The 13,867-nt window shown below is 39.1% G+C and overlaps 1 protein-coding gene across 4 annotated transcripts in view; it reads left to right on the top strand.

Moving 5' to 3' along the window:
* The first annotated feature begins 2,137 nt into the window (after positions 1 to 2,137).
* The window catches only part of LOC105483842 (TATA element modulatory factor 1), a 31,176-nt gene continuing 19,446 nt past the window's right edge, over positions 2,138 to 13,867 (top strand). The window contains exons 1-6 of one of the 4 annotated variants that reach the window (XM_011744865.3): positions 2,138 to 2,242; positions 2,348 to 2,544; positions 5,909 to 7,119; positions 9,899 to 10,002; positions 10,630 to 10,756; positions 11,574 to 11,679. In XM_011744865.3, the coding sequence (XP_011743167.1) occupies positions 2,403 to 2,544; positions 5,909 to 7,119; positions 9,899 to 10,002; positions 10,630 to 10,756; positions 11,574 to 11,679 (1,690 nt within the window). In that variant the 5' untranslated portion in view covers positions 2,138 to 2,242; positions 2,348 to 2,402. Of the gene's footprint in view, positions 2,545 to 5,908; positions 7,120 to 9,898; positions 10,003 to 10,629; positions 10,757 to 11,573; positions 11,680 to 13,867 lie in introns of all 4 variants that reach the window. The other 3 variants (XM_071092059.1, XM_011744874.3, XM_071092057.1) reach the window with 3 other exon arrangements.

Raw genomic sequence — 13,867 nt, 5'->3', positions numbered from 1 at the left:
TGCCAAGGCTGGAGTGCAATGGTGTGACCTCAGCTCACTGCAACCTCTGCCTCCCCAGTTCAGGCAATTCTCCTGCCTCAGCCTCCTGAGTAACTGGGATGACAGGCGCCTGCCACCATGCACAGCTAATTTTTTGTATTTTTAGTAGGGACGGGGTTTCACCATATTGGCCAGGCTGGTCTCGAACTGCTGACCTCAGGTGATCCACCCGCCTCAGCTTCCCAAAGTGCTGGTCAGTGCATGAGCCACCATGCCTGACTATGTTTTTGTTTCTTTTAAGTGAATAAAACTTGAAACAAAATTAAGCACAAATACTAAGAAAGTAGGTGCTAGTATTTTAATATGAGAACAAGTATGTGTTCTCATTCCTTGTTTTTGACTTAGAAGGCAGTTTTCTGTTCAAATGTTCTTTGGTTACTTATGTGTCACTCAAGTTTTCATTAATCTTTCTAGCTACAAATTGACAAATAAGTTTTATTATAAAACCACACGGAATAAATTTATATGCTCTACCTGAAAAGTTACAGATGCAGCCTACAATTTTGAAAGTGAAAGAACTAAAATTTAACACCATATAGGTGCTATAATAATTCTCAAAGTAGCATTGTAAGAAGGTGACTATCTCCATCTGAGAGCTGAATAAATAGTTTTAGATGGTTTAGGTAGGTTATTTAGCCAAAGCTGTACAATTAGAAGTCTTGGAACTGTAATTATATAGCTAATTTCAACCCGAATCTGCCCCAAATCTCCTCTGCAGACTAGCTCTTTGAAAGTACTTGAGTTACTTAGTACTACTTGTGTAAATGACTAAATTGTTAGTTTTAACATGCAAATTTTTATTGTAGTTAGACAAAATTATTGGAAGATGATTATAACTTCTTAAGGGGTTCAATCTGATTTTTTAAAAGAAAAATAATTCTTTTTTGCAGAGTTCCTTGCAGTGAGGTAAAATATTCAAATATGGGAGGCAGGCATATAAGGTAAATGACCACAGCAGGGAGGGTGTAATAAGATGAGTGATAGAGGTCTGTGGCAAACTGGAGTGAGTGAAAATTATTGGTGACCACTCTAGCTGACTATTCCCATGCTTGGTATTCATATTTTTCAAAAGCAGCTGGAAATCTAGATTTTTGAATGAAGTCTGGCTTTTAAATGTTGATAGGATTTTGTCTTTAACTTGGGCTCAAACCAAATATAGCTGCAGACTGGATTAGGAAGGCCAGCAGTTTAAGGTATTTTTCCATGTCCAAATGTTTGAAGAGAATGCACAAGGAAAGGGTTATATTTTAAGTAATATGCACAGTGCACATTGTAAGGATAACAGCTTTAGTGCTTCCTAGGTGTCTTAGTCCATTTGGACTGTTGTAACAAATTCCCATAAACTGGGTGGCTTATAAGCAGCAAAAATTTATTTCTTAACAGTTCTAGAGGCTGAGAAGTCCAAGATAAGGAGCTGGCAGAGTTGGTGTCTGGTGAGGGCTGCTCTTCTGGCTTAGAGTTGGTGCCTTCTTGCTGTGAGCTCCCTTGGGCCTCTCTTATAAGGGCACTAATCCCATTCATGTAGGGCTCCATCCTTATCATCTAATCGTCTCCTAAAGGCTCCCCTTGATACTGTCCCATTGGAGATTAGGTTTCAACATAGGAATTTGCGATAGACCACAGTATTAGGGGTATTTTGACTGCAGCAATGAGTTTGCTGCTGTTTTGAGAGAGAGGTTGTGCTTTATGCATCATGTGTTCCACGGGTTGGACACAGTGTTCATACGTGATCCTGCCTTTTAGGCAAGCCCAAACAAGTGTTTCTCCTTATAATACCAAGTTAATACAGAGCTTATTAAATATTTGAGACAAAGGGCCAAGAGAAATGTGAGGCCCAAATTTCCCTTTGTAATTATTGCTGGCAAGGTGCAAGCTTTTAGCACGTGAACTGTTTTCCTGGAAAGCACACACATGAAAACTGGAGTATTCCTTCCGGGGAAATCGACCTCTATTGGTAGCCATAGCTCCCCCTTCGCTAAGAACTGCTGTAAGCACGGAATCGCTATCAATAGAAACCCTTCCGCGTTCCTCGGTAACTAAGGGCAACCCAGCGCTCCCGGATGTGACGTCAACGTTCTTGTCTTCTGTTCTTCCGTCTGTCGACCGGACTCTAGGCTGCCAGGTTTGTTTGCTGTGTACGTGGAAGAAGCAGGCGCATGCGCACACGGGCCCCTTCATCTCAGCTGTGCGGGAACGGCAGAGGGTAACATCCCGGGCGCTCGGGAGGCTCTCGGGGTCATGGCCACACGCTGACAGAACTAGCCGAGTGGAAAAGGGAGCCAAGCCGTTCCTCTGCACCCTTCCGCAGGCCTGAGACCTTCCCGCTTGGTGCTGCCGCCGCTACTGCCGGCTGAGGAGGGGCGATGAGTTGGTTCAACGCCTCCCAGCTCTCCAGCTTCGCTAAGCAGGCCCTGTCCCAGGCCCAGAAGTCCATCGACAGGGTTCTGGACATCCAGGAAGAGGAGCCGAGCATCTGGGCCGAGACCATTCCGTATGGAGAGCCGGGTAAGAGAGAGAGGAGCGGGGTTCCCGGCTCTCGGAGGCTGCTGTTCTCCTGATGCAGACAGGTTAAGTGGTGTAGAGAGGGGTCCTTCCTTGCTGAGAGAGTTCTCTGGAAGTAATTTCTCCCCGGCCCATTCCCTAATGCTGCTTCAGCCTCCAAGTCGGTCTTTGCCGTTTTCCTGAGGGAAAACCCAGCCCCAGGTTCCCCCTTGTCTTTGGTCGTGGGTGCGAGGCTTGTGGACTTCGATGACAGGGGACTTGGTTGATTGGTCTTGCCCTCAAGCCCTCCCTCGACGCAACTTCCAAGCACAACCTTCCCGAACCTGAACCTCAAATTGCCTCGCGTCTCCTGCACTGTTGGGATCCAAGATCTGAAGTACGTAAATCATCAGGGAAGGGAAGAACAATCGCTAACATTCCGTGAACATTTCACGCTTGGTAGCGCGTAACGTGGTTTTATGTTGTTGTTGAGACGGAGTCTCACTCTGTCGCCCAGGCTGGAGTGCAGTGGCGCGATCTCGGTTCACTGCAACCTCCGCCTCCCAGGTACCAGCGATTCTCCTGCCTCAGCCTCCCTAGTAGCTGGGATTACAGGCTCCCACCACCATGCCCGGCTAATTTTTGTATTTTTAGTAGGCACGGGGTTTCACTATGTTGGCCAGGCTGGTCGAACTCCTGACTTAAGGCGATCCCCCGCCTCGGCCTTCCAAAGTGCTGGTATTACAGGCGTAAACCTGTAATGTGCTTTTTTATGGCCTTCTCATCTTCAGAACGACTCCCAGAGTGAGCTTAGTTTATATCTGTGTTTTACATAAGAGGAAAATGAGGCCCAGAATGGCCAAGTAACTTGCTCTAGGTCACAAGGAGGATGAGGATTAGAATGTGCTGGAGGTATTACCCAAGGAATGTGTGATCCAAGATTTTTGGATTGTATCACATTTTATTTCTGAATAGCCAAATCTCTCTTGCAGTTTCATTGAGCTTAATCTTTCAGGGATCTTCATTCAGTTGCTTTTGACTCTTAAGTCTAAGGAGCAGTTTAGCATTTGATGTGTGGGGTAAAGATTTGCAGGTGTGGGGGATGTGAACCTTTGTGTGAAAAAGGATAAGAGATGTGCTTGACTACTCCTTTCTGGTTTCTGTTCTTAATTTTACATCAGTGAAAAGTCAGGACCTAAATTTGAGGTACCTCATTTTAAGGCATTTTAGTCCATGTGTGTATGTCATGATCCTCAGGATGCCATATAACCTTGCTGGAGTAACTGTTTTTTTTCATATGTGCCCCAGTTAATTAGAATTACTAAACTTTAGACAAGAAAGAATATAGGTTTTATATGTAAGGATATTTGTTTTCTGAAAATGACCACAGTCTTCAGAATGGTATAATTTTGATAGATGCCAGATAACCCTGGGATTATATAAAGTATTCTCCAAGAGGCAACATTAATTCCTGTCATCCTTTGAATGTGTTTAAATTAATCAGACATAATCTTGGTTGTTCATTTGCATCTTTAATTTTGATTTTCTCTGGTTTGGATATATTATGCAAATGGATGTGTAGAACTATGCCTCCAAACTAAAGTATTCTACTTACTTTTCATCCTAACTGAAGTCATATATATATTTGGTTTTGAAGTCATATATATATTTACATATATATATTTGGTTTTTTCCTTGAGACAGAGTCTGGCTCTGTCATCCAGGCTGGAGTGCAGTGGTGTCATCTCTGTTCACTGCAGACTCTGTCTCCTGGGCTCAAGTGATTCTCCTGCCTCAGCCTCCTGAGTAGCTGGGATTACAGGTTTGCGCCACCACACCTGGCTAATTTTTGTAATTTTAGTAGAGACAGAGTTTTACCATGTGGACCAGGTTGGTCTTCAACTCCTGACCTCAGGTGGCCCGCCCGCCTCAGCCTCCCAAAGTGCTGAGATTACAAGCGTGAGCCACTGCGCCTGGCCTGAAGTCATATTAAAGGATAGATTCTACTGTAAGGCTTGATAGTTTTGAGAAGCTTTTAGTTACTTGTGCTCTCTCCACCAACTTCTAATTGTGAATATTTTGTTCAGCCACATTTTAATTTGGAAAAGAAAACATTTTTAAAGAAATGCTTTAAATATTTTAACAAATATACCATTTTTAAGATCCTGATTATGCCATTTTTAAAAATCAGGATTTTAATAGTAGCTATTTGTATGACTGATATGATAATTACCTTTTTCCCCAAGAAAATAGTCATTTTCTTTGCAGTATTTTTTTAAAAACCCTAGTGTCAACTACCTAGATCTATGTCAAAGAGCAATAGTTCTTAAAAACACATTTCTGAAATTCATAATGACATTGTAATTTCTGACATAATTTAGAATTTGAGAACAAAACCTCCTCTTAGAGTGGGCTTGGAGAGTGGAATTTAGAAAATCAGCCTGTGATTAAGTGGATGAAAATGAATTTATTCTCTAAAACTTACCATTCCCATCAGTTTAATTTGATCTTCGCGAAAGAACATTTCTCACCAGCATCTTGGTTTGAGGCTTTTGTTGTTTTGTTTGTTTTCGAGACAGGTTCTCGATCTGTCACCCAGGCTGGAGTGCAGTGGTTCGATCATGGCTCACTGCAGCTTCTACCTCCTGGGCTCAGATGATCCTCCCGTCTCAGCCTCCTGAGTAGCTGGGACCACATATGTGGGCCACTAGGCCCACCTAATTTTTAAATTTTTTTTGTAGGGACAGGGGTCTCACTACGTCACCTAGGCTTGTCTTGAACTCCTGGGCTCAAATGATTCTTCTAGTGTTGGGATTATAGGTATGAGCCTCCATACTCACTGAGTTCAGTTTTTGAGTGTTGCCCTTTGTCTGCCTCTTAACTATATTACTGATATTACAAGTAAAAATTAATATGAAACTGACTGAATAGGTAGGGTAATTTTTCAGTGACTGCACATGGCCCTACATATTCAGTCAGTTTCATATTAGTTTATTTCATATTGATAAGTAAAGCCTCTTATTATGAAATCAATCATAGGTATCTTAGACTTTCTGTGGGTTATAAAACATATACTGTTACTTCCTTAATTTGTTGTAGGGAGGAATAACATACTTGCATCTGGTAGTCCAGGCCAGACCCAGTCTTTTGTCTGTGCTCCTCCTTCCTCTCAGGTAGACTCACACCAGTTTTCTTCTTTAAGTCCCAGTATTAACTTGGAAACTACTTAATGATCTAGTAAGCAAGGAGTTTAGCAGGTGCAAATTATAGGTATTTCATAGGGTATTTTTTTTCTAAATTTATATTTATGCTGATTTATAATGATGAATGAAATATTGATGTAACATATATGTGTTCTTTTTTTTTAATATTTACTTTTTAATCAAAGGAATAAGTTCGCCTGTCAGTGGAGGATGGGATACTTCAACCTGGGGGTTGAAATCAAACACTGAACCTCAGAGTCCACCAATAGCCTCTCCTAAAGCAATCACAAAGCCAGTTCGGAGGACTGTGGTCGATGAATCTGAAAATTTCTTCAGTGCCTTTCTCTCACCAACTGATGTCCAGACCATTCAGAAGAGTCCAGTGGTATCAAAACCTCCAGCAAAATCACAACGACCAGAAGAAGAAGTGAAAAGCAGCTTACATGAATCCTTGCACATTGGACAGTCAAGAACTCCTGAAACAACTGAGTCACAAGTAAAAGACTCTTTGTGTGTTTCAGGGGAAACTCTGGCAGCAGGTACTTCATCACCTAAAACTGAAGGCAAGCATGAAGAAACTGTTAATAAAGAATCGGATATGAAGGTGCCAACTGTAAGTTTGAAAGTATCTGAAAGTGTAATTGATGCGAAAACAACTATGGAAAGTATATCTAATATGTCTACACAGTCTCTCACAGCAGAAACAAAGGACATGGCTTTGGAACCTAAGGAACAAAAACATGAAGACAGGCAGAGCAATACACCTTCTCCTCCTGTTAGTACCTTTTCATCAGGTACTTCTACCACCAGTGATATTGAAGTTTTAGATCATGAAAGTGTAATAAGTGAGAGCTCAGCGAGCTCGAGACAAGAGACTACAGATTCAAAATCAAGTCTTCACTTGATGCAGACATCTTTTCAGCTTCTCTCTGCATCTGCTTGTCCTGAATATAATCGTTTAGATGATTTCCAAAAACTCACTGAGAGTTGCTGTTCATCTGACGCTTTTGAAAGAATAGACTCATTTAGTGTACAGTCATTAGATAGCCGGAGTGTAAGTGAAATCAATTCAGATGATGAATTGTCAGGCAAGGGATATGCTTTAGTGCCTATTACAGTTAATTCTTCAACTCCAAAGTCTAAAACAGTTGAATCTGCTGAAGGAAAATCTGAAGAAGTAAATGAAACATTAGTTATACCCACTGAGGAAGCAGAAATGGAAGAAAGTGGACGAAGTGCAACTCCTGTTAACTGTGAACAGCCTGATATCTTGGTTTCTTCTACACCAATAAATGAAGGACACACTGTGTTAGACAGGGTGGCTGAGCAGTGTGAACCTGCTGAAAGTCAGCCAGAAGCACTTTCTGAGAAGGAAGATGTTTGCAAGGTAACTCTAGTAAGTGGAAGGGATTTTTAGATGTGCTTTTCAGAGATTAAATCATTTGTTTTAAAATATATTTTCATCGATGCATGATAATTCGTACAGATTTAAAAACATAGGCTTTTGCCATTTCAGTGTAGCATTAAGGACCTTGAAGTTGAACAATTGTTAATATAATTTGAAATTTCTCCAAGGCAATTATGGTAGAATAAGTTGATACTTCAATATAGTTAAGCATGAAAATTTTCATCTTACATCTTTATTGTTGAGTCCTTATCACTTTCAAATTCTGTTATGCTCATTAGTATGTCAGTTTGCAAAGGAATATTTTCTTACATTAACATGTATCTTCACCTCCTTTGCAGATGGATGTGCCAAAAAAACCCTAAATGTTATGGTTTTTCTTGTATCAGAATTTGTTTTTGCAAGTTTACATTATTTGTAGCAAATATTAAATGATAATTTAAGATTTTTATTATTGGTGCTTTTCTGTTATTAGTATTTTCATTCATATATAAGGAGTGTATATCCTTATATTGCTTCAGTTTGTTTCCTGTTTATGTTATTTTTGAGATCTATTGATAGCTATATTTCACATGAACAAGAAAGAGAAATGTCTAAGGAACAAAAGCATTGCTTAGGAGTAACAAATTGCTTCTACCCAATACATATGAAAAGAAAGTGATATAAATTCTTTAACTAACATTAAGTCCTAGTTTTGGTTTTTACTGTGATTTTTAGATATAGAAATTGAGTTGGATCTGGCATCTTTAATAGACTTCTGAGATGTAGGATGTCTTGAAGAAATGTCCTGTAAGTGCCATGTATTGAATTACTTAATTTTTTTTTAAAGTGCCAGATTCTGTTATTCAGGTTAAATATTCACAAACAAAAATGCTGTGCAATAATATTTCAATTAGTAATAGCTATGTACTGCAAGATTATAATAGGAGTTTGAATTCTTAGGAACCAGCACTAATTACCATCAGATATTTTTGAATTTCAGTGTATTTAAGAAGGTAAGTGATTTCTAAGTTCATCTAAACCAAACTCAGGTAAGATTTCATTTTTTTAAGTCCAAAAAGGAACCATTCCTACTCTTTTTATACTTAAGTTTATCACTGTTTGAGCAGGACCTAAGGAATGAGACATTCTAAGCATTACTTTTTGTTTAGCTTTATACTGATACATTATGGAGATTTAAAAATTCTTATGAGTTTTCTAAAATTACTTTTAGTATGGATGTATGTATGTATGAACGAGACAGGGTCTCTCCCTATTGCCCAGGCTGGTGTGTAGTGCTGCAACCACGGCTCCCAGGGTTTCTCTCTGTTGCTCAGGCTGGTGTGCAGTGGTGCGATCACGGCTCATGGCAACCTCGACCTCCTGGGCTCAAGCAGTCCTCCCACCTGATCCAATCTAGTAGCTAGGACCACAGGCTCGCACCACGCTGGGCTATTTTTTTGATTTTTAGTAGAGATGAGGTCTCACTGTGCTGCCAGGCTGGTCTTGAACTCCTGGGCTCAAGCAGTCCTCCCATCTTGGCCTCCCAAAGTGCTGGAATTATAAGCATGAACCTGTGTCCAGCCCTACTTTTATTTTATTTTATTTATTTTTTGAGACGGAGTCTTGCACTGTCACCCAGGCTAGAGTTCAGTGGCGCGATCTTGGCTCACTGCAACCTCTGCCTCCCTGGTTCAAGTGATTCTCCTGCCTCAGCCTCCTGAGTAGCTGGGACTACAGACACGTGCTACCGTGCCTGGCTAATTTTTGTATTTTTTGTAGAGATGGGGTTTCACCATGTTGGTCAGGCTGGTCTCGAACTCCTGAACTCAAGTGATCTGCCCTCCTCCGCCTACCAAAGTGCTAGGATTACAGGCATGAGCCACTGTGCCTGGCCTCTACTTTTATTATTTATTTATTTATTTTTATTTTTTGAGATGGAGTTTCGCTGTTGCCCAGGCTGGAGTGCAATGGCATGATCTTGGCTCACTGCAACTGCCGCCTCCTGTGTTCAAGCGATTCTGCAACCTCAGCCTCCTGAGTAGTTGGGATTACAGGTGCCCGCCACCATGCCCAGCTAATTTTTGTATTTTTAGTAGAGATTGGGTTTCGCCATGTTGGCCAGGCTGCGCTCAAACTCCTGACCTCAGGTGATCCACCCACCTTGGCCTCCCAAAGTGCTAAGATTACAGGTGTGAGCCACTGTGCCCGACCTACTTTTATTTTTTAAATGCAATATATCATATTTTAAAAAGGACACGTGTTTCAGGTAAAGAATAATACAGAAAACAGACACTCGTGTATCCACAACCTAGCTAAGATATAGAGGCTTTAAATTCCCTCTTTGACCTCTTTTGATTGCGTCCATCTCCCTTCTTTTGATGTATACACAGATTATTCCAGATTTTTGCTATTACCAGGAAGCTGCAGTAAGTATTCTTATACATGTCATCTACTGCATTTATGCAAGAATTTTCTCCTCTAAGTTATACCTAAAAGTGAAATTTTCTATATCAAAGAGTGTATAGATCCCCAACTAGATATTGCCTAATCATTTTCCCAAGTGGTTTCTCAACTTACACTCCCACTAGCTATTTGATTGTACTTACTTTTACTCTCCTATCAGCTGCCTAAGAGTTCTTCTTGTTCTGGATCCTCTGTGTTCCTCATATTGTTCTTAATTGTTTTTATGAGATAAAGCTGTTTTCTTTGTTACAGTGATACAACTGCATGTAAAAATGGTCTTTTTTAAAGCTAAGTGTTCTGATTTTTATGTATTCGCCTTATCCAGACAGTTGAATTTCTGAATGAAAAGCTGGAAAAAAGGGAGGCTCAGTTATTATCTCTTAGTAAGGAAAAAGCACTTCTAGAAGAAGCTTATGATAACCTGAAAGAGTAAGTATTCTGCAAATGTGAATAATGTTACACATTTTCTGGAAGCCTATATACTTTGTACATATTTAAGAATGTTTTTGAAATTAAAATGTTTTGTAATTTTATCATTATTGAAAGTTGTATGGCTTTCAAGTATAACCCTAAAGATTCCTTTTCTCTTTTAATTGTCTTTACCATATTACCTTTGCCGTTGAAGAGAGTCGTTTTGCAAAAACTGCAAAACTCTCTCCTTTCATTTTTAGTCTTTTAGTATTAGAGATTTAAAACATGTATTTAAAGAAAACTGTATTATACAATAACACAGTTTTGCTATAAGGAGCTCATTGGGAAAATGGGACTTAAGAAGATTCAGAATTGAATCATTGTATTTACTTTTCTCTTATTTTTGCATGTCAGATATTGGTGACATTTTCACTTTCTAACAGGTTTTCTTTGAGGTGTTTCAAAATAAATTTAACAAGGGAAATTTCCTTATTTTTTTTCTTAGAAGTTAATAGGCCTTAAACTGTTCTATTTTAATAAGGTATATGTCACAGAAAAGTTATCTTCCTTTTGAGAATTGAACTAATATATACCTTTGGGATATGTAAACACCATCCTCATTCTCAAATATTATTTTAAATTTAGTGAAATGTTCAGAGTGAAAGAAGAAAGCAGTAGCATTTCTTCCTTGAAAGATGAGTTTACTCAAAGAATTGCAGAAGCAGAAAAGAAAGTTCAACTAGCCTGCAAAGAGAGAGATGCTGCTAAAAAGGTAATTGAAATGTAAAGTAATATTAATTAAACTCTATAGAGGCATAGATTTTTGAGGAGTGCATTCATCATATTTTGATATTGGAAAAAAGAGAAGTAAGGTGAAAAGGATATCATCTATTAACATTTAAATTGTAGATTTTTGGCTAGGTGTGGTGGCTCATGCCTATAATCTCAGCACATTGGGAGGATGAAGTGGATTGATCACTTGAGCCCAGGAGTTAGAGAGCAGCCTGGGTAACATGGTGAGACCCTGCCGCTCCTAAAAAATACAGAAAGTTAGCTGGTCATGCTGGTGTGCGCCTGTGGTCACAGCTACTCAGGAGGCCGAGGAGGGTGGATCGCTTGAGCCCAGGAGTTCAAGACCAGAGTAGGCAACATGGTGAGACTACATCTCTACAAAAAATACAAAGATTAGCTGGCCATGATGGCAGGCGCCTGTGGTCACAACTACTCAGGAGGCTGAGGTGGGAGGATCACCTGAGCCTGGGAGGTTGAGGCTGTGGTGAGTCGTGATCGTACCACTGCACTCCAGCCTGGGTGACAGAGTAAGATCCTGTCTCAAAAAAAAGGAGTTTATTCCCATTTATATTTTCATATTAAAACTTGCTTGTATATCTGAATTTAGGTTTTGTATATCATTTTCAAAGCTGTTTTCTTAGTCTTAGTTAACCAAGGTAGTAGATTAACTGAACAAAACTTACAGATTTTTATTGAGAATGTGATTATGGATAGCTTCTTTGGATGAGGGAAAAATGAGAACTGTACTTAGAGTGAAAGTAATTCTTTATGGTATTCACAGATTTCTTTTTTATTAGGAAATCAAAAACATAAAAGAAGAGCTTGCCACTAGATTAAATAGTAGTGAAACTGCAGACCTTTTGAAAGAGAAAGATGAGCAGATCCGAGGGTTAATGGAAGAAGGTGCGTAAAGTATTTGATTGACTATGTAAGAAGTTCTTGCCACATAACTAGCTGATGCTTCCTAATTAAAAATACTGAAAGCAAGGAGGGTTTGGACGTAAACCATAAAAATAGTAGGTGACAGTTTACAGAAGAATGAGGAGTAAGATATATTGAGACAGAGATATGTGTTTCTAGCTTTTGTTTTTAGGGAGTAAAAAAAAATAAATCCCTGTAAAATTGACAGAAATTTGTGTGCTGCCCTAAGAAAACTTTAAACAGATCTTAAGAGCCTGTCATTTAAACCAAGACATTCAAAGTGTATAATTCTGGGATTTATAGCTTGGCTACTATATGATACTGTATTGTTCTGGCATTTGATAGTGAATTTTTCATTGTACTGTTTTAATTTTTAAATTATTAAGCACTTTTGTCTCTGAAAAGATTTAAAATTAACAGGGTTGGCTGGGTGTGGTGGCTCATGACTGTAATCTCAGCACTTTGGGAGGCTGAGGTGGGTGGATCATTTGAGGTCAGGAGTTCGAGACTAGCCTGGCCAACATGGTGAAACCCCGCCTCTACTAAAAATACAAAAATTAGCCAAGTGGTAGTGGTGCATGCCCCTAATCCCAGCTACTCAGGAGGCTGAGGCAGGAAGATTGCTTGAGCCTGGGAGGTGGAGGCTGCAGTGAGCCGAGATCATGCCACTGCACTCTACCCTGGGCGGCAGAGTGAGGCCTTGTCTCAAAAAATGAAATAAAATAAAATTAACAGCATTATAGAAATTAAAGATCTATTCATGAAATAAATCATTACAAATGGACACTGAATTAATTTCTTCATGTAATATCCTGGAAGACAGGAGGTTTTGGAAAAGGTGGTCAAGTGAATCTCTCTTTTTACTTCTCTTGTTAATTAAAGTTTTTGTAGTTATAAGAGTAATACTTGCTACTTGTAGAAAGTTTTGAAGTTATAGGAAAATATATGAATAAAGAGGAAAAGTAGATTATAATTCAATATTATAAGGAACTATTAATTTTTTCTAGTTTTAATGCATTTTTCCATGCATTTTTAAACATAGTTAAGATCATATATTTAATTTGCAATCTTCCTTCTCTTATATGTCTCTATGCCATTAAATGCTTTTTATCATTATTAATGGCTACATTAAAGTCCATTATATGGGTATACCATAATATGTTTTACTGTTTCTAATGCTGTATATTTATTTCTGTAATATTAATATTACAGTTAGTGGTAGGATGAATGTTTTTGTGCTTAAATCATTGAACCTAAGTGAATTTCCAGAGAAAGTGTAGAGTTTGAGAACAGTTGGAAGCAGTCATTTCAAAGTTAGCTTTACTCAACTTTTTAATTTATTCAACTAATATTTACTGAAGAGTTAGTATGTCAAATATTATGTTTGATGTAATAATAAATATGACACACTCTGTCCTTTAGGAGCTTAGTTTAGTGAGAGGGAAATATAGGAACACAGATAATTATAAAACACAGTTCTAAGCACTAAAATAGAAAAACGAAGGAAGAATTGTTATAATTATTTTCTCAAGCTGTCTTGAAGTCATTGACTGCCTTGCCTTACAATATTGGAGACCGAGGGCAAGGCTGACTGCATGGTTTCCTTATTTTTAAAAAGTTATTTAAAATATTAATATCAAATGTTAACTATTTTATAATTTAGTAATTTTGTCAGAGAATGGACTGATGTCTTCTTTTGCTTAATGAAACTTTTTACAGAGAAAATAGAGCAATTTCACATGGGAGTATTTTATATTCACAGAGTATTTACATTTTACACAAGGATATTACATACTGTTTCCGCATGCCCCAGAAATTTTTTTTTTTTTTTTGAAACAGAGTCTTACTCTGTTGCCCAGGCTGGAGCGCAGTGGCATGATCCCAACTCACTGCAACGTCCACCTCCCAGGTTCAAGTGATTCTCCTGCCTCAGTCTCCCAAGTAGCTGAGACTACGGGTGCCCACCACCACGCCTGGCTCATTTTTGTATTTTTAGTAGAGACAGGTTTTCACCATGTTGGCCAGGCTGGTCTTGAACTCCTGACTTCAGGTGATCCGCCTGCCTCGGCCTCCCAAAGTGCTGGGATTACAGGTGAGAGCCACTGCACCCGGCCAGTATTTTGAAAACTTAAAGCTAAAGAGCTGTAAAACTCAAAGCTGAAAGCACACT

Source organism: Macaca nemestrina, chromosome 2 (assembly GCF_043159975.1).
Source record: "Macaca nemestrina isolate mMacNem1 chromosome 2, mMacNem.hap1, whole genome shotgun sequence".
NCBI lineage: Eukaryota > Metazoa > Chordata > Mammalia > Primates > Cercopithecidae > Macaca > Macaca nemestrina.
Note: the sequence above shows the minus strand (reverse complement) of the source record. Positions and strands in the feature narration are given on the sequence as shown.